The sequence below is a fragment of the Scyliorhinus canicula genome, chromosome 5 (assembly GCF_902713615.1).
Source record: "Scyliorhinus canicula chromosome 5, sScyCan1.1, whole genome shotgun sequence".
Classification (NCBI taxonomy): domain Eukaryota; kingdom Metazoa; phylum Chordata; class Chondrichthyes; order Carcharhiniformes; family Scyliorhinidae; genus Scyliorhinus; species Scyliorhinus canicula.
In genome coordinates, this window is record NC_052150.1 from 213205409 (window position 1) to 213224412 (window position 19004).

General features: G+C 50.9%; 1 protein-coding gene and 1 long non-coding RNA gene across 5 annotated transcripts in view; one reads left to right on the top strand and one right to left on the bottom strand.

The window, feature by feature from the left end:
* Positions 1-19004, bottom strand: part of LOC119966556 (NEDD8 ultimate buster 1-like) — a 91103-nt gene that overhangs the window by 54069 nt on the left and 18030 nt on the right. For all 4 annotated transcript variants that reach the window (XM_038798451.1, XM_038798450.1, XM_038798448.1 and 1 more), the window contains exons 4-5: positions 4943-5016; positions 527-658 (exon numbers count right to left, since the gene is read on the bottom strand). In XM_038798451.1, coding sequence (XP_038654379.1) covers positions 527-658; positions 4943-5016 — 206 coding nt within the window. The remainder of the gene's footprint in view (positions 1-526; positions 659-4942; positions 5017-19004) is intronic.
* LOC119966557 overlaps positions 1-19004 on the top strand; it is a 99383-nt gene that overhangs the window by 49782 nt on the left and 30597 nt on the right. Inside the window, exon 2 of the long non-coding RNA XR_005460795.1 lies at positions 4820-4915. This is a non-coding gene — a long non-coding RNA (uncharacterized LOC119966557). The remainder of the gene's footprint in view (positions 1-4819; positions 4916-19004) is intronic.

Genomic DNA, 19004 nt, shown 5'->3' on the forward strand with positions numbered 1-19004 from the left:
AACAACAAAGAAGACTGCAGCATTATACATAGAACATAGAACACAAAGTGCAGAAGGAGGCCATTCGGCCCATTGAGTCTACACTGACCCACTTAAGCCCACACTTCCACCCTATCCTCGTAACTCTTTTGGTCACTAAGGGCAATTTAGCATGGCCAATCCACCTAACCTGCATGTCTTTGGACTGGGGAGGAAACCGGAGCAATTGGAGGAAACCCACGCAGACACGGGGAGAACGTGCAGACTCCGCACAGACAATGCCCCAGCGGGGAATCGAACATGGGACCCTGGCGCTGTGAAGACATTGTGCTAATCACCTGTGCTACCGTGCTGCCCGTAATGTAATGCAGAACAATGCCAGCAACGCGTATTCAATTCCCGTACCGGCCTCCCAAACAGGCGCCAGAATGCGGCGACTCAGGGCTTTTCCGAATAACTTCATTGAAGCCTACTTGTGACAATAAGTGATTATTATTAATAAGTTTCATTTTGTACTGGGATAGACTGGTGTAATAATCAGACTTACCTTGTTTTGCTAATAATTCTGCTCCTCTTCTAATGCTGGACAAATGTTGTGTCTCCTCCCTTTCATCCGGGTTTACCAGGTTGAGCATAATCAGTACATTGTTCTTTACATTTTGCTCTTTCAGGGTCTGGTCTAGAGAGAGAAATTGGAGATATTGTTCAGTGAGATAATAAATGGGCCTCTGCGGACTATGAGTTGCTCTGTTGCGAGGACCATGGCTATTTTAGATAGATACCAGTCAGTTAGAGCTCAATATTGGGTGCTATTGGGCTTGACAAGATGTCTTGGGATTTCACTTGGATACCTTTAGGATCTATGAAGAAGATTTTGGAGAGTAAAGAGCCTGATTTGAGAAGCCAAATGCTCTTTCTGAACTCATGATTTCAATAATTGCAGTTAAGGCAAATATTTTGCTGCCAGATACTATTATCTACTCCTATCTGTAGAAGTAAGAATCAAACAATATTAAATGAATCATCCTAAGTACATTTTTCTGGCTTGCTGGCCTATTTGGACCTCTTCTGCCTGGCTCGAAGTCTCTGCAAAGCATCTCATGGAAATGTTTCTAATCTGGAGTTAGTTGTGGCTGAGGTAACATTCTTGGCTCTGAGGCAGAAGCTTTGACGTTGAAGTCTAGTCCAGAGACTCGAGGACGAAAATCAAGGCTGACTCTCATGTGCAGTACTGAGAAAATTGCGTCAGTGTTGGAGATTCTTGTCATAACCTGCACGGGACTTATGGGGTAGGAATCATTGCCTTCCCTGTGTCCCTTGCAGAGTACAAGCTCCCTCAAGGAGGCAAGGGCCACATTCAGAAATTCACAATTTTAAAGGGCCGCATAGTATATTAAGTAAAATAATTAATATTTTAAATAGCCAAAATAAAAGGTCTTTAAAGAAAAAAAAAGCCCATTTATTTGAAAAACAAAGCAACTCAGTAAGTAACAGAACAATGTCAATGAGAATGATGCATCTGACTGCAGTCATTTACCAGTTTGTTGAAATCAGGTGTCAAGTTGCTTGTGCTGATCCTTAACACTGACAGAAGCACAGCCTAGCCGAGTCAACGATAAAAACGCGCGTAGTGGGGTGGATGAGTGGGGCTGCCTTATTGGTCGGTTTAGTTGGGTGTGCGACCAATAGGAGTCCAGGTTAGAAACAATAATAAGGCTTATTGTTTGTAACCTGGACTCCTATTGGTCGCACACCCAACTAAACCGACCAATGAGACAGCCCCACTCATCCACCCCACTACGCGCGTTTTTATGCGGCCCGCCAATGAGGTGCCCGGAATCATAACCGGCATTTTTGAAAAGCCGCCGGGGAAAAGCCGCTGAAGTAAATGCGCTTATTGAATAAGCGCATTTACTTCAGCGGCTTTTCCCCGGCGGCTTTTCAAAAATGCCGGTTATGATTCCGGGCACCTCATTGGCGGGCCGCATAAAAACCTTTGTCGGGCTGCAGTTTGCCCACCCCTGTGTTAACTCAAGGCCCAGTTTGGCTCTCAGGTGAATGTAAAATATCCCATGGCACTATTTTGAAGAGAATCTGGTCAATATTTATTCTTCAACCAACATCACTAAAACAGATTATTGGGTCATTATCACATTTCTGTTTTTGAGCGCTTGCAGTCCTGAAATAGTCTGGAAACATCACAACAACAACAACTCTTCAAAAGCACTTCATTGGCTGTAAAGCTCTTTGGGATCGTGGGAGATGCAACAGAAATGCAAATATCAATTTTTAAAGATAACAGTTGCATTTTTAAAATTGATGCAGTGCGAGAACATCAAAATAAGCTCCAACGCATACTAGTTCTACAGAAACTCAGAATGTTGAACCTCAGGTTATAAATGGATACCCACAACCATAGATACATTAATGAATCTACAAACCTGCAGAGATTTTCCTGTACTAATTCTGTCGAACCTATCTCTCCCCAAGCTACCTTTCTCTGCTTCCAGGCTTAATTCAACTCTGATCTTCATTTTGGTTTTGTCTGCCGATGCTCTCCAAATCCGTACATTTCCTTATTAACGCCTGGCTTTGGCACTCCACAAGGCAAGTGTTAATGCTGAAGCCAAATTGTTCCAAAATAACAGCCAAATTTTTATAAATCCATTCCACCATCTACCATCCTGGCAGTGGTAGGAGCCAGCAGAAATCAAAGCTATGATAAATTCAATCTTTATGAATTAATCCACAATAGATCCAGAGATGGTTCCATCAAAAGCACAGCAGTGAAGAGCTTCAAATACCCTTGGTCCAGAGCACTCGTTCTAAGCATGCTACACTTAGATAAGAACATAAGAACTAGGAGCAGGAGTAGGCCATCTGGCCCCTCGAGCCTGCTCCGCCATTCAATGAGATCATGGCTGATCTTTTGTGGACTCAGCTCCACTTTCCGGCCCGAACACCATAACCCTTAATCCCTTTATTCTTCGAAAAACTATCTATCTTTACCTTAAAAATATTTAATGAAGGAGCCTCAACTGCTTCACTGGGCAAGGAATTCCATAGATTCACAACCCTTTGGGTGAAGAAGTTCCTCCTAAGCTTAGTCCTAAATTACTTCCCCTTATTTTGAGGCTATGCCCCCTAGTTCTGCTTTCACCCGCCAGTGGAAACAACCTGCCCGCATCTATCCTATCTATTCCCTACATAATTATATATGTTTCTATAAGATCCCCCCTCATCTTTCTAAATTCCAACGAGTACAATCCCAGTCTACTCAACCTCTCCTCGTAATCCAACCCCTTCAGCTTTGGGATTAACCTAGTGAATCTCCTCTGCACACCCTCCAGCGCCAGTACGTCCTTTCTCAGGTAAGGAGACCAAAACTGAACACAATACTCCAGGTGTGGCCTCACTAACACCTTATACAATTGCAGCATAATCTCCCTAGTCTTAAAATCCCTCTAACAATGAAGGACAAAATTCCATTTGCTTTCTTAATCACCTGTTGCACCTGTAAACCAACATTTTGCGACTAATGCACGAGCACACCCAGGTCTCTCTGCACAGCAGCATGTTTTAATATTTTATCATTTAAATAATAATCCCGTTTGCTGTTGTTCCTACCAAAATGGATTATCTTACATTTGTCAACATTGTATTCCATCTGCCAGACCCTAGCCTATTCACTTAACCTATCCAAATCCCTCTGCAGACTTCCTCTGCACTTTTAGCTTTACCACTCATCTTAGTGTCGTCTGCAAACTTGGACACATTGCCCTTGGTCCCCAACTCCAAAGCATCTATGTAAATTGTGAACAATTGTGGGCCCAACACTGATCCCTGAGGAACACCACTAGCTACTGATTGCCAACCAGAGAAACACCCATTAATCCCCACTCTTTGCTTGCTATTAATTAACCAATCCTCTATCCATGCTACTACTTTACCCTTAATGCCATGCATCTTTATCTTATACTTTTGTGTGGCACCTTGTCAAAAGCTTTCTGGAAATCCAGATATAACACATCCATTGGCTCCCTGTTATCGACCGCACTGGTAATGTCCTCAAAAAATTCCACTAAATTATTTAGGCACGACCTGCCCTTTATGAACTCATGCTGCGTCTGCCCAATGGGACAATTTCCATCCAGATGCCTCGCTATTTCTTCCTTGATGATAGATTCTAGCATCTTCCCTACTACCGAAGTTAAGCTAACTGGCCTATAATTTCCCGCTCTCTGCCTACCTCCTTTTTTAAACAGTGGTGTCACATCTGCTAATTTCCAATCCGCTGGGACCACCCCAGAGTTGAGTGAATTTCGGGAAATTATCACTAGTGCATTTGCAATTTCCCTAGCCATCTCTTTTAGCACTCTGGGATGCATTCCATCAGGGCCAGGAGACTTGGCTACCTTTAGCCCCATTAGCTTGCCCATCACTACCTCCTCAGTGATAGCAATCATTTCAAGGTCCTCACCTGTCATAGCCTCATTTCTATCCGTCACTGGCATGTTATTTGTGTCTTCCACTGTGAAGACCGACCCGAAAAACCTGTTCAGTTACTCAGCCATTTCCTCATCTCCCATTATTAAATCTCCCTTCTCATTCTCTAAAGGACCAATATTTACCTTAGCCACTCTTTTTTGTTTTATATATTTGTAGAAACTTTTACTATCTGTTTTTATATTCTGAGCAAGTTTACTCTCATAATCTATCTTATTCTTCTTTATAGCTTTTTTTTAGTACCTTTCTGTTGTCTCCCAAATTTCACGACACAAGTTACTCCCATCATCATATTTCCACACCAATTATAAATTTATTGTGAATTTAACCTTAGAGCAATCGCTGTGAAGCTATTCTAAGATTTCTACAAAGGTTGCAGTAAGGAGGTGAACTCGTGATGCCACTGTAGTTTGTAAAGATCTATTATAAGGTAAGGCTTCTAGTTTTTTTTACTTACCCATTTTCAGCTTTTTCCCTTTAAAAATTAATCTCATGTTCTTGACTTCAATGTCTGCCAACCGGTTTGAGATCCTAGAAAAAATATAATTAAGCTAATTACAGATCCACAGTGAAAATGGTAGTAAATGACTAAAAACAAAGAACTATACAGCACAGGAACAGGCCCTTCGGCCCTCCAAGCCTGTACTGGTCATGATACCAACCTTTGCCAAAACCCTCAGCACTTCCTTGTGCCGTATCTCTCTGTACCCATCCTATCCATGTATTTGCCAAGATGTCTTTTGAACGCCGTTAATGTATCTGCTTCCACAACCTCCCCTGGCAACGCATTCCAGGCACTCACCACCCTCTTGTGTAATAAAACAAACCTGCCTCACACATCTCCTCTAAACTTAGCCCCGTGAACTTCAACCTATGCCCCCTGGTGACTGACCCCCTCCACCCGGCGAAAGAGTGCATGCCCATCCACTCTGTCCATATCCCTCACAATCATGTAGATCTCTATCAGGTCACTCCGTCTTTCTCATGAAAACAGTTGAAGTCTATTCAGCCTCTCCGCAAGGCTAACACCCTCCAAACCAGATAACATCCTGATAAACCTCCTCTGCACCCTCTCCAAAGCCTCCACATCCTTCTGGTAGTGTGGGTTGTTTCTTGGTTCAAGCAGAGGCCCGAACAATCCCTGTCCAGCACTAGTGTCCGAGAACTTACTTATTCTATCACTCAACAATTTGTCCTTTAGCTCATCTCCCATCCTGTAAAGTAAAGGTGTGGCCATGGGTAACCGCAAGGGCCACAGTTAAGCCTGTCCCTTTGTGGGGTATGTGGAACATTCCTTGTTCCAGTTCTACTCAGGCTGCTCCCACACCTCTTGCTCCATTATATTGATGACTATGACGCTTCATGCTCCCATCTGGACCTGGAGAAATTTATCAATTTTACTTCTAATTTCCACTCCTCTGTCCGACACTTCCCTTCCCGTCCTTGGCATCTCTGTCTCCATTTCTGACAATAGGCTGACCACCAATATTAAGACCATAAGACATAGGAGCAGAATTAGGCCACTTGGCCCATCGAGTCTGCTCCGCCATTCAATCATGGCTGATATTTTCTCATACCCATTCTCCTGCTTTCTCCCCATAACCCCTGATCCTCTTATTAATCAAGAACCAATCTATCTCTGTCTTAAAGACACTCAGTGATTTGGCCTCCACAGCCTTCTGCGGCAAAGAGTTCTACAGATTCACCACCCTCTGGCTGAAGAAATTCCTCCTCATCTCAGTTTTAAGGGATTGTCCCTTTAGTCTGAGATTGTGTCCTCTGGTTCTAGTTTCTCCTACAAGTGGAAACATCCTCTCCACATCCACTCTATCCAGGCCACGCACTATTCTGTAAGTTTCAATAAGATCCCCCCTCATCCTTCTAAACTCCTAGAGTACATACCCAAGTCCTCAACCGTTCCTCATATGACAAGTTCTTCATTCAAGGGATCATTCTTGAGAATCTCCTCTGCACCCTTTCCAAGGTCAGCACATCCTTCCTTGGATACGGGGCCCAAGACTGCTTACAATACTCAAAATGGGGTCTGACCAGAGCTTTATACAGCCTCAGAAGTACATCCCTGGTCCTGTATTCTAGCCCTCTTGACATGAATACTAACATTGCATTTGCCTTCTTAAATGCCGACTGAACAAAGACTCCCAAGTCCCTTTGTGCTGCTGCTTTCCGAAGCATTTCTCCATTTAGAAAATAGTCTATGCCTAAATTCCTCCTTCCAAAGTGCATAACCTCACACTTTTCCACTTCATTGCCCACTCTCCTAGCTTGTCCAAATCCTTCTGCAGCCCCCTTGCTTCCTTAATGCTATCTGTCCCTCTACAGATCTTTGTATCATCTGCAAACTTAGCAACAGTGCTTCAGTTCCTTCTTCCAGATCATTTTTAAAAAAAAATTTAGAGTACCCAATTATTTTTTCCAATTAAGGGGCAATTTAGCGTGGCCAATCTACCTATCCTGCACATCTTTGGGTTGTGGAGGTGAAACCCACGGAGACACGGGGAGAATGTGCAAACTCCACACGGACAGTGACCCAGGGCCGGGATTCGAACCCGGGTCCTCAGCGCTGTAGGCAGCAATGCTAACCACTGTGCCACCGTGCTGCCCTTTCTTCCAGATCATTAATGTATATTGTGAAAAGTTGTGGTCCAGCACAGACCCCTGAGGCACACCACTAGTCACCGGCTACTATCCTGAAAAAGACTCCTTTAACCCCACTCCCTGCATTTTGCCAGTCAGCCAATCCTCTATCCATGCCAGGATCTTACCCTTACCACCATGACTCTTAGCTTATTTAACAGTCTCCTATGCGGCACCTTGTCAAAGGCCTTCTGGAAATAACGTCCACTGGTTCTCCTTTGCCTAACTTCCTTGTTATCTCCTCAAAGAACTTTATCAGATTTGTCAGACATGACCTCCCTTTGACAAAGCCGTGCTGACTCAGTCCTATTTTACCATGCACTTCCAGGTACTTCATGATCTCATCTTTAATAACAGATTCTAAAATCTTACCAATGACCGAAGTCGGGTTAACCGGCCTATTCATTACAAACTCACTGACTCCCACAGTTACCTCGACCACAGCTCCTCACACCCGCTCTATCGAAGGATTCCATCCCATTCTCCCAGTTTCCCCACCTCCACTGCTTCTGTGGAGGTGGACACCTCTCTCCTCTAAGGCAGCTCTCACCTCTAAGACACCTCTCTCCTCTAATACAGCTCTCACCTCTAAGACACCTCTCTCCTCTAAGACACCTCTCTCCTCTAAGACACCTCTCACCTCTAAGACACCTCTCTCCTCTAAGGCAGCTCTCACCTCTAAGACACCTCTCACCTCTAAGACACCTCTCTCCTCTAAGACACCTCTCTCCTCTAAGGCAGCTCTCACCTCTAAGACACCTCTCTCCTCTAAGAGCAGCCACATGAAGAAGAGGCTCCTGCCAGCGTGTGATGATTGGTATTTACCTTTAATACCTTGCCCCTTTAAGAGGCTTGGAACCCTGGGGGACTCCGCCTCTGGCTACGACCCCTGGAAACAGTATTTAAGATGAGACTCCATTTTGCGAGCACACTTCTCTTGGATGCTGCCCTGTTCTCTGTTTATTAAAGCCTTTGATTACTGACCTCGCTTTCGCGTCGTAATTGAGAGTGCCTCAATTTAGTAAACAGAACACATCAAGATGGACAGCGGTCTGAAACCAGAGAAACTCAACCTGGACGGCAGGTCGCCGGAAGCCTCGGAAATTGTTAAACATTGGCTCCGGTGCTTCGAGGACTATCTGGACTCCTCACCATCTGACGTCGACAGCGCTCGCAAGCTGCGCTTACTACATGGCCGGGTGAGCCACCGACTCTCCGCCATGATCGAAACCGCTACGACCTATGAGGCGGCGATCGAAATATTGAAGAAACGCTTCATAAAAACTACTAACGAGGTACACGCCAGACATTTGCTCTCAACCTGCAGCCAGCGCTCCGGGGAAACGCTGGACGGGTTCGTGGAAAGACTCACCGCGCTCGCGAGGAACTGCGACCACAAAGCAGTGACAGCTGAAGAACACAGGAACTTACATATCCGCGACGCCCTTGTGTCTGGTATCAGGTCCTTGTACATCCGGCAGCGGCTCCTAGAAGACGGGGCATAGGATCTCCAAGGCACGGTAACGCTCGCCTCTTCTCTCGAAACGGCCCACCGTAACCTCCGTACGCACTCCGCGGACCTTACGAACCCCTCTCGATCCCCTCCAGACTCAGCGACGCTACAGGCCTGTGCCACGCGACGATCCACTTACTCCGGGGGCTCCCCATGCTATTTCTGTGGGCAAGGCCAGCACCCACGCCAGCGTTGCCCGGCCCGATCCGCGATCTGCAACGACTGCGGGAAGAAAGGGCACTTCGCGAAAGTCTGCCTGGCTGGGCCCAAAGGCCACAAACGAAACCCTCATCAGGCCCAGAAATCAAACTCCCAGCCTCACAGACCCCGCAACGCAGCCGCGCTGCGGCCGGACGCGCCCACTTCTGACGCGTCATCGACCTCGTGCGAGTCATGGGAGCGTCGATCTTGGCAGCGGCCATCTTCGAAACCCGACACGTTCGACCGGTGGCAGCGGCCATCTTGTGACTCCGGGCGGCCATTTTGTGAGTCCGACTCTGACGGTCCGCATCTAGGAGCGATCGCACTCGATCAATCGCGGCCGAAACACCTGCGAATCTCAATGATGTGGGTGCGAATCAACGGCCATGACACTCCCTGCCTATTCGACTCCGGGAGCACGGAGAGCTTTATCCACCCAGACACAGTAAGGCGCTGCTCCCTGCGCATCCACCCCGCCTCCCAAACTATCGCCCTCGCCTCAGGGTCCCATTTGGTTCAAATCACGGGGTATTGTGTCGCGGACCTCGCAATTCAAGGTGCGAAATACTCCCGTTTTAAACTTTACATCTTTCCTCAACTCTGCGCCCCCCTGCTGCTCGGCCTGGACTTTCAGTGCAGCCACCGGAGCCTGACACTGCAGTTCGGCGGACCCCTGCCCCCACTCACAGTATGCAGCCTGGCAACACTCAAAGTTGCGCCACCCCGCCTCTTCGCGAACCTCACTCCCGACTGTAAGCCTATCGCCACCAAGAGTCGCAGGTACAGTACCCAAGACATGACTTTTATCAAGTCAGAGGTTCAGCGGCTACTAAAAGAGGGGGTCATAGAGGCCAGCAACAGCCCTTGGAGGGCCCAAGTATTGGTAGTCCGCTCCAGGGAAAAGCAACGAATAGTAGTGGATTATAGCCAGACAATAAACCGCTTCACACAACTCGATGCTTACCCATTTCCCCGCATAGCTAAAATGGTGACTCAAATCGCCCAGTATCGGGTATTCTCCACGGTTGACCTCAAATTGGCCTACCATCAACTCCCTATTCGCTCAGAGGACCGCCCCGACACGGCTTTTGAAGCAGCCGGTCGGCTGTTTCACTTCCTCAGGGTCCCCTTTGGTGTTACAAATGGAGTCTCCGTTTTCCAAAGGGCGATGGATCAAATGGTGGACCAGTACAGCTTACGGGCGACCTTCCCGTACTTGGACAACGTCACCATCTGCGGCCATGACCAGCAGGACCACGACGCAAACCTGAGGAAGTTCCTCCAGACTGCCCGGGCCCTCAACCTCAACGTACAACAAAGAGAAATGCGTGTTCCACACAACCCGGCTCGCCATCCTCGGCTACGTCGTGGAGAACGGGGTCCTAGGCCTGGACCCCGACCGCATGCGTCCCCTTAAGGAACTTCCCCTCCCCCGTAGCCTCAAGGCACTCAAACGGTGCTTGGGGCTTTTCTCTTATTACGCCCAGTGGGTCCCCAGATATGCGGGCAAAGCCCGGCCACTCATTAAGACCACGGTTTTTCCCCTGACGGATGAGGCCCAGTTGGCTTTCAACCGTATCAATGCCGGCATCATCAAGGCCGCCATGCACGCAGTGGATGAAGCCATTCCCTTCCAAATAGAAAGCGATGCATCAGACGTCGCCCTGGCTGCTACCCTCAACCAAGCGGGCAGACCGGTAGTGTTCTTCTCCCGAACCCTCAACGCCTCGGAAATTCGGCACTCTGCAGTCGAGAAGGAGGCACAAGCCATAGTGGAGGCCGTGCGACACTGGAGGCACTACCTAGCCGGTAGGAGGTTCACCCTCGTCACCGACCAACGGTCGGTTGCCTTTATGTTCGATAACGCACAACGGGGCAAAATAAAGAACGACAAGATTCTGAGGTGGAGAATAGAGCTCTCCACCTATACGTACGATATTAAATATCGCCCGGGGAAGCTCAACGAGTCCTCAGATGCCCTGTCTCGCGGGACGTGCGCCAACGCGCAATTGGACCGCCTGAGAGCCATCCACAATGACCTCTGCCACCCGGGGGTCACCCGGCTTGCCCACTTCATCAAGTCCCGCAACCTGCCCTACTCCACAGGGGAGGTCAAGACCATGACTAAGGCATGCCAGATCTGTGCGGAATGCAAGCCGCAGTTCTATCGACCAGACAAGGCCCGCCTGATAAAAGCCTCTGGGCCCTTTGAGCGACTAAGCGTGGACTTCAAAGGGCCTCTCCCTTCCAACAACCGCAACATCTATTTCCTCACCGTCATCGATGAATTCTCACACTTCCCTTTTGCTGTCCCCTGCCCCGATACTACCTCGGCCTCCGTGATCAAGGCACTGTGCAGCATCTTCACACTGTTTGGTTTCCCCGCTTATATTCACAGCGACCGGGGTACATCGTTCATGAGCGATGAGCTGCGTCGATATCTGCTCAGCAAGGGCATCGCCTCGAGCAGGACGACGAGCTATAACCCGCGGGGAAACGGGCAAGTGGAGAGGGAGAATGTGACAGTTTGGAAGGCTGTCCTCCTAGCCCTACGGTCAAGGAGTCTCCCTATCGCCCGCTGGCAGGAGGTCCTACCCGATGCCCTGCACTCCATTAGGTCGCTCCTCTGTACGGCCACGAACGAGACCCCTCACAATTGTTTGTTTGTCTTCCCCAGGAAGTCCACCTCTGGGGTCTCGCTTCCACTCTGGCTGACGACTCCGGGTCCAGTCCTACTCCGGAGGCACGTGAGGAGCCATAAAACGGATCCAATAGTCGAGAGGGTCCACCTGCTGCACGCAAACCCTCAATACGCCTACGTCGAGCACCCCGACGGCAGGCAGGATACTGTCTCCCTGCGAGACCTGGCACCCGCTGGCTCTCCCACCGACTCCATCGACCCCACCGACCCTCCCATCGACCCCGACCTTTTCCCTACCGACCCCCCCCCCCTCTACCGACGCTCCCAGCCCCGCACCGACTGCTGACTTCGACAGCGCCCCCCCCCCCCCATAGCGCCCCCTGCCCCCCAGCCGGCACCGGCAACGACAACCCTAATCACCCCTGATACCCCCCCTCTCCAAGGCGGCAAAGACTCAGTCAACCGTGCTCCCGGATAGACCACCATCGGAACTGACCGCATCCACGGCGCCGCCACCGGAGCAGCGAAAGTCAGCACGGACTATCAGACCACCACAAAGACTGAACTTATAATTTAAAACACTTCACCCCCGACGGACTATGTGTTTTTTTTAAACAGGGGGTGAATGTGATGATCAGTATTGACCTTTAATACCGTGCCCCTTTAAGAGGCTTGGAACCCTGGGGGACTCCGCCTCTGGCTACGCCCCCTGGAAACAGTATTTAAGATGAGACTCCATTTTGCGAGCACATTTCTCTTGGATGCTGCCCTGTTCTCCGTTTAGTAAAGCCTTTGATTACTGACCTCGCTTTCGTGTTGTAATTGAGAATGCCTCACAGCGGATACTTTTGTTCGCCGTTTTCGGGGGGGCGGGGGTTTCCTGTTTTATCCCCCCAACTTTTTTTGGCCTTTAGTACCCAAGGGACAGGTGCCAAACAAACCCGTGGAAAAACCCCACGGGAATGTCAGGCAGTCGGAGCAGAGGACTTGAGCCCAGCGTGTGATAGTTGGGGCAGCGGGGGTGGAGTCTAACACGAGGCAGTCAAGGTGGCAGGGGCGAATCCAGGAGCAAGGCAGACAAAACGGTGGCAGAGAGTGAGGCAGCTGGAGCAGCAAAACTGAAGTTAGAGTGTGGAGCAGCAAAACTGAAGTTAGAGTGTGGAGCAGCAGGGCTGAAATTAGAGTGCGGAGCAGCAGGGCTGAAGTTAGAGTGCGGAGCAGCAGGGCTGAAGTTAGAGTGCGGAGCGGCAGGGCTGAAGTTAGAGTGCGGAGCAGCAGGGCTGAAGTTAGAGTGCGGAGCAGCAGGGCTGAAGTTAGAGTGCGGAGCAGCAGGGCTGAAGTTAGAGTGCGGAGCGGCAGGGCTGAAGTTAGAGTGCGGAGCGGCAGGGCTGAAGTTAGAGTGTGGAGCGGCAGGGCTGAAGTTAGAGTGCGGAGCGGCAGGGCTGAAGTTAGAGTGCGGAGCGGCAGGGCTGAAGTTAGAGTGCGGAGCGGCAGGGCTGAAGTTAGAGTGCGGAGCGGCAGGGCTGAAGTTAGAGTGCGGAGCGGCAGGGCTGAAGTTAGAGTGCGGAGCGGCAGGGCTGAAGTTAGAGTGCGGAGCGGCAGGGCTGAAGTTAGAGTGCGGAGCGGCAGGGCTGAAGTTAGAGTGCGGAGCAGCAGGAACAGTGAGACTGAGGTCAGTGCGGAGGTTAGTGTATCCAGCATTGTGCGATAGTGGGGTGCGGTTTAGAGTGGTGTATCCAGCATTGTGCGATAGTGGGGTGCGATTTGGAGTGGTGTATCCAGCATTGTGCGATAGTGGGGTGCGGTTTGGAGTGGTGTATCCAGCATTGTGCGATAGTGGGGTGCGGTTTGGAGCGGTGTATCCAGCATTGTGCGATAGTGGGGTGCCGTTTGGAGTGGTGTATCCAGCATTGTGCGATAGTGGGGTGCGGTTTGGAGTGGTGTATCCAGCATTGTGCGATAGTGGGGTGCGGTTTGGAGTGGTGTATCCAGCATTGTGCGATAGTGGGGTGCGGTTTGGAGTGGTGTATCCAGCATTGTGCGATAGTGGGGTGCGGTTTGGAGTGGTGTATCCAGCATTGTGCGATAGTGGGGTGCGGTTTGGAGTGGTGTATCCAGCATTGTGCGATAGTGGGGTGCGGGTTGGAGTGGTGTATCCAGCATTGTGCGATAGTGGGGTGCGGTTTGGAGTGGTGTATCCAGCATTGTGCGATAGTGGGGTGCGGTTTGGAGTGGTGTATCCAGCATTGTGCGATAGTGGGGTGCGGTTTGGAGTGGTGTATCCAGCATTGTGCGATAGTGGGGTGCGGTTTGGAGTGGTGTATCCAGCATTGTGCGATAGTGGGGTGCGGTTTGGAGTGGTGTATCCAGCATTGTGCGATAGTGGGGTGCGGTTTGGAGTGGTGTATCCAGCATTGTGCGATAGTGGGGTGCGGTTTGGAGTGGTGTATCCAGCATTGTGCGATAGTGGGGGTGCGGTTTGGAGTGGTGTATCCAGCATTGTGCGATAGTGGGGTGCGGTTTGGAGTGGTGTATCCAGCATTGTGCGATAGTGGGGTGCGGTTTGGAGTGGTGTATCCAGCATTGTGCGATAGTGGGGTGCGGTTTGGAGTGGTGTATCCAGCATTGTGCGATAGTGGGGTGCGGTTTGGTGTGGTGTACCCAGCATTGTGCGATAGTGGGGTGCGGTTTGGTGTGGTGTATCCAGCATTGTGCGATAGTGGGGTGCGGTTTGGAGTGGTGTATCCAGCATTGTGCGATAGTGGGGTGCGGTTTGGTGTGGTGTATCCAGCATTGTGCGATAGTGGGGTGTCGGTTTGGAGTGGTGTATCCAGCATTGTGCGATAGTGGGGTGCGGTTTGGAGTGGTGTATCCAGCATTGTGCGATAGTGGGGTGCGGTTTGGAGTGGTGTATCCAGCATTGTGCGATAGTGGGGTGCGGTTTGGTGTGGTGTATCCAGCATTGTGCGATAGTGGGGTGCGGTTTGGAGTGGTGTATCCAGCATTGTGCGATAGTGGGGTGCGGTTTGGAGTGGTGTATCCAGCATTGTGCGATAGTGGGGTGCGGTTTGGAGTGGTGTACCCAGCATTGTGCGATAGTGGGGTGTGGTTTGGAGTGGTGTATGCAGCATTGTGCGATAGTGGGGTGCGGTTTGGAGTGGTGTATCCAGCATTGTGCGATAGTGGGGTGCGGTTTGGAGTGGTGTATCCAGCATTGTGCGATAGTGGGGTGCGGTTTGGAGTGGTGTATCCAGCATTGTGCGATAGTGGGGTGCGGTTTGGAGTGGTGTATCCAGCATTGTGCGATAGTGGGGTGCGGTTTGGAGTGGTGTATCCAGCATTGTGCGATAGTGGGGTGCGGTTTGAAGCGGTGTATCCAGCATTGTGCGATAGTGGGGTGCGGTTTGGAGTGGTGTATCCAGCATTGTGCGATAGTGGGGTGCGGTTTGGAGTGGTGTATCCAGCATTGTGCGATAGTGGGGTGCGGTTTGGAGTGGTGTATCCAGCATTGTGCGATAGTGGGGTGCGGGTTTGAGTGGTGTATCCAGCATTGTGCGATAGTGGGGTGCGGTTTGGAGTGGTGTATCCAGCATTGTGCGATAGTGGGGGTGCGGTTTGGAGTGGTGTATCCAGCATTGTGCGATAGTGGGGTGCGGTTTGGAGTGGTGTATCCAGCATTGTGCGATAGTGGGGTGCGGTTTGGAGTGGTGTATCCAGCATTGTGCGATAGTGGGGTGCCGTTTGGAGTGGTGTATCCAGCATTGTGCGATAGTGGGGTGCGGTTTGGAGTGGTGTATCCAGCATTGTGCGATAGTGGGGTGCGGTTTGGAGTGGTGTATCCAGCATTGTGCGATAGTGGGGTGCGGTTTGGAGTGGTGTATCCAGCATTGTGCGATAGTGGGGTGCGGTTTGGAGTGGTGTATCCAGCATTGTGCGATAGTGGGGTGCGGTTTGGAGTGGTGTATCCAGCATTGTGCGATAGTGGGGTGCGTTTGGAGTGGTGTATCCAGCATTGTGCGATAGTGGGGTGCGGTTTGGAGTGGTGTATCCAGCATTGTGCGATAGTGGGGTGCGGTTTGGAGCGGTGTATCCAGCATTGTGCGATAGTGGGGTGCGGTTTGGAGTGGTGTATCCAGCATTGTGCGATAGTGGGGTGCGGTTTGGAGTGGTGTATCCAGCATTGTGCGATAGTGGGGTGCGGTTTGGAGTGGTGTATCCAGCATTGTGCGATAGTGGGGTGCGGTTTGGAGTGGTGTATCCAGCATTGTGCGATAGTGGGGTGCGGTTTGGAGTGGTGTATCCAGCATTGTGCGATAGTGGGGTGCGGTTTGGAGTGGTGTATCCAGCATTGTGCGATAGTGGGGTGCGGTTTGGAGTGGTGTATCCAGCATTGTGCGATAGTGGGGTGCGGTTTGGAGTGGTGTATCCAGCATAGTTGAGGGTGACCTACAACTTCAGAGACTTTTATTTTGAGACGGTGGAGGCGACGGAGGCGTTTATGTAGGCCTAAGGCTTGGGATGAAAGTAAAGAGTGGGAGAATGTATATCTGTAACTTTGAATCATGTTCCTACTTCATACTGTTACAGAGGTTAAAGTTTTGTTGTTGCTGTTCTTTGTAGCTTTGAATCATGTTTTTACTTCATACTGTTAGAGGTTAAAGATGTTTATTGCTGTTCTTTGTGGCCACGTTGAAAATTATATATTTGGTTGTTTTTTTTCCCTGGGACTGGGTGGGAGGGGAGGAAAAGCCCGAGCAAGGGCCCCCGTACCAGCTAACTTAAGTCGGCTAGTGACCAGAGGTGTTGTGGGGGGAGGGGCTGCGGACATTGGAGCCGGGTGCGCAGCTTTCAATGAGCCTTCGAGGTGAGAAAAGGGAGGGGACGGGCTCGACACGGGGTGGGGTATCTTCGAGTGTGAGTGCAGGGCGTGATTCTGAGAGACGGGGATGGGGTTCGATGTCAACAATGGATAGGGGTGGGTCAGGCTCAGAGGGTAGGGGCCTGAAATTATGATGATGGTGGATAAGAAGGGAGGGGTGGGGGGGGGGGGGGGGGGGGGACAGACCCCCTGTTAGGATAGTTACATGGAACGTGAGGGGGTTGGGAGGCCCAGTGAAGAGGTCAAGGGGGCTTGCGCATTGGAAAAGTTTGAAAGCAGATGTGGCGATGCCGAGACTCTCTTGAGGGTGAAGGATCGGGGAGGCTTCGAAAGGGCTGGGTTCGCCAGGTGTTTCACTCGGGTTTTGATAGTAGGGCGTGGGGGGGGGGGGGGGGGGGGGGGGGGGGGGGGGGGGGGGGGGGGGGGGGGGGGGGGGGGGGGGGGGGGGGGGGGGGGGGGGGGGGGGGGGGGGGGGAGAGCGCGGCGTGCGGCATGGGGGGGGGGGGGGGGGGGGGTGTTGCGGTTCTGGTGAATAAAAGCGAGTTTCCAAATGGAGAAAGTTGTGGCAGATCAGGGAGGTAGGGACGTGATAGTGACAGAGGCTTTGGAAGAGAGGTTGGTGGCGTTGGTAAGCGTTTATGGTCCGAACTGGGATGATGCAGGGTTTGCAAGGTGTAATGAATTGATAGCGGGTGGAGACTGGAACTTGGTGCAGGAGCCAAAAGTGGACAGGTCACAACCGCAATGGCTTACCCAATCAGGGGGAGCGAAGGCATTGGCTGGGCTAATGGGGGAAACGGGAGGAGTGGACCCTTGGAGGTTCTTGCACCCGGGGGAGCGGGGGTATTCTTCCTTCTCTTCAGTTCATAAGGCCTATTCGCGGATAGATTTGTTTGTGGTGGGGAAATCGCTGTTGGCCGGGGTCAAGGGGTCGGAATATTCGGCAATTGTGGTATCGACCATGCACCACACTGGGTTGATATGGTGTTGGAGAAAGAAATAGTGCAGAGGCAGGGTGGAGATTGGATGTGGGGCTGTTGGGGGATGAAGGGCTTTGTGATAAGATTGGAAAAGTGATTGAGGAATATGTGTGTTTTAATTGTACGGCTCAGTTTTCGCAGGCAGTGGAATGGGAAGCTTTGAAGGCAGTGCTGAGGGGGGAAGTGATATCTTTTAAGGCAAAGGTGGATAAGGAGGAGAGGATGGAACGGCAATGGTTAATAGATGAGATGTTAGAAGTGGATAGGAGGTATGCAGAGGATGTGAATCCAACACTGTTGGAAAAGAGGAAGGAGTTGTAGGCGAGTTTTGACCGGCTGTCCGTGAGGAAGGCGGTGCACCAATTGAGGCGGACGATGGGGAGCAGTCTCCGAGTATGGAGAGAAGGCGAGACGCATGCTGGCAGGTCAACGTCAGAGGGAGGCAGCGGCGAGAGAAATTGTTCAGGTGCGGGGTAGGGCAGGGAAGTTGCTGGTGGCTCCAGATCACATTAATAGGGTGTTTGAGGAATTTTACAAGAGATTGTATAGGTCAGAGACACCTGGGGGGGATCGGGAGATGTAGGAATTCCTGGATGGTTTGGAGTACCCGAGGTTGGGGGAGGGGGACAGGGCCATATTGGAGGGGGCGATAGCGAAGCGGGAGATAAAAGATGTGATTGGGAAGATGCAGTCGGGGAAGATAGCAGAACCAGATGGGTGGAGTATTACAAGAAAGTTAAAGCGAGGTTGGCGCCGCTGATGGTGGGGACTTTTTGAGGAGGCGATAGGGAAGGGGGTGTTGCCACAGACTTTGGGGCCGGCATCAATCTCCCTGTTGCTCAAGAGATAAGGTCCCTGACGGCAGTCAGGGGGGTTGGGTCTTCCAAATTTACTAGATTATTACTGGGCAGTGAACGAGGAGAAGGTGCGGAGCTGGGTTAAAGGGGGCCGGCTCCCAGTGGGTTAGAATGGAGGAGAGTTTGGGTAGGGGGTCGGGGCTGAGGGAATTGGCAACAGCGCTGCTCCCGATGGCCCCGGGGGAAATGCTCAGGGAGTCCGGTAGTAGTAGCGACGTTGAAAATCTGGAGGCAATTGCGCCAACACTTTAGGCTGGGGGCGGGGCCAAGGGAAATGCCAATTCGGGGGAATCACAGATTGGAACCAGGGAAGTGGGATGGAAGATTTCGGAGATGGGAGGAGAAGGGAGTCAGTGCATTAAAGGATTTGTTTCCAGCAGGCGGTTTGCAGGATTGAAGGAGATGGGGGCGAAATATGGGTTGGGGCAAGAGGAAATGTTTAGGTATGTGCAGGTATGAGATTGTGCTGAGGAGATAGTGTTGGCAATTTATGGGGTGATTCTGGGAGAAGAGCAGGCACTGCTGGAGGGGATTAATGCAAAGTGGGATGAAGAGTTGGAAGAGAGCATGGAGGAGGGGTTGTGGCGCGAGGTGCTCCGGAGGGTAAATGCTTCAACTTTGTGCGCGAGGTTGGGGCTGATACAGCTGAAGGTGGTGTATAGGGCGCACCTCACAAAGGCAAGGATGAGCCGACTCTTTGAGGGGGTAGAGGATGTTTGTGAAAGTTGCGGGTGGGGGGTGTTCATGGTAATTTCAAAGGTGGTACATGTGAGGCTTGAGCCGGGTCCTCTGG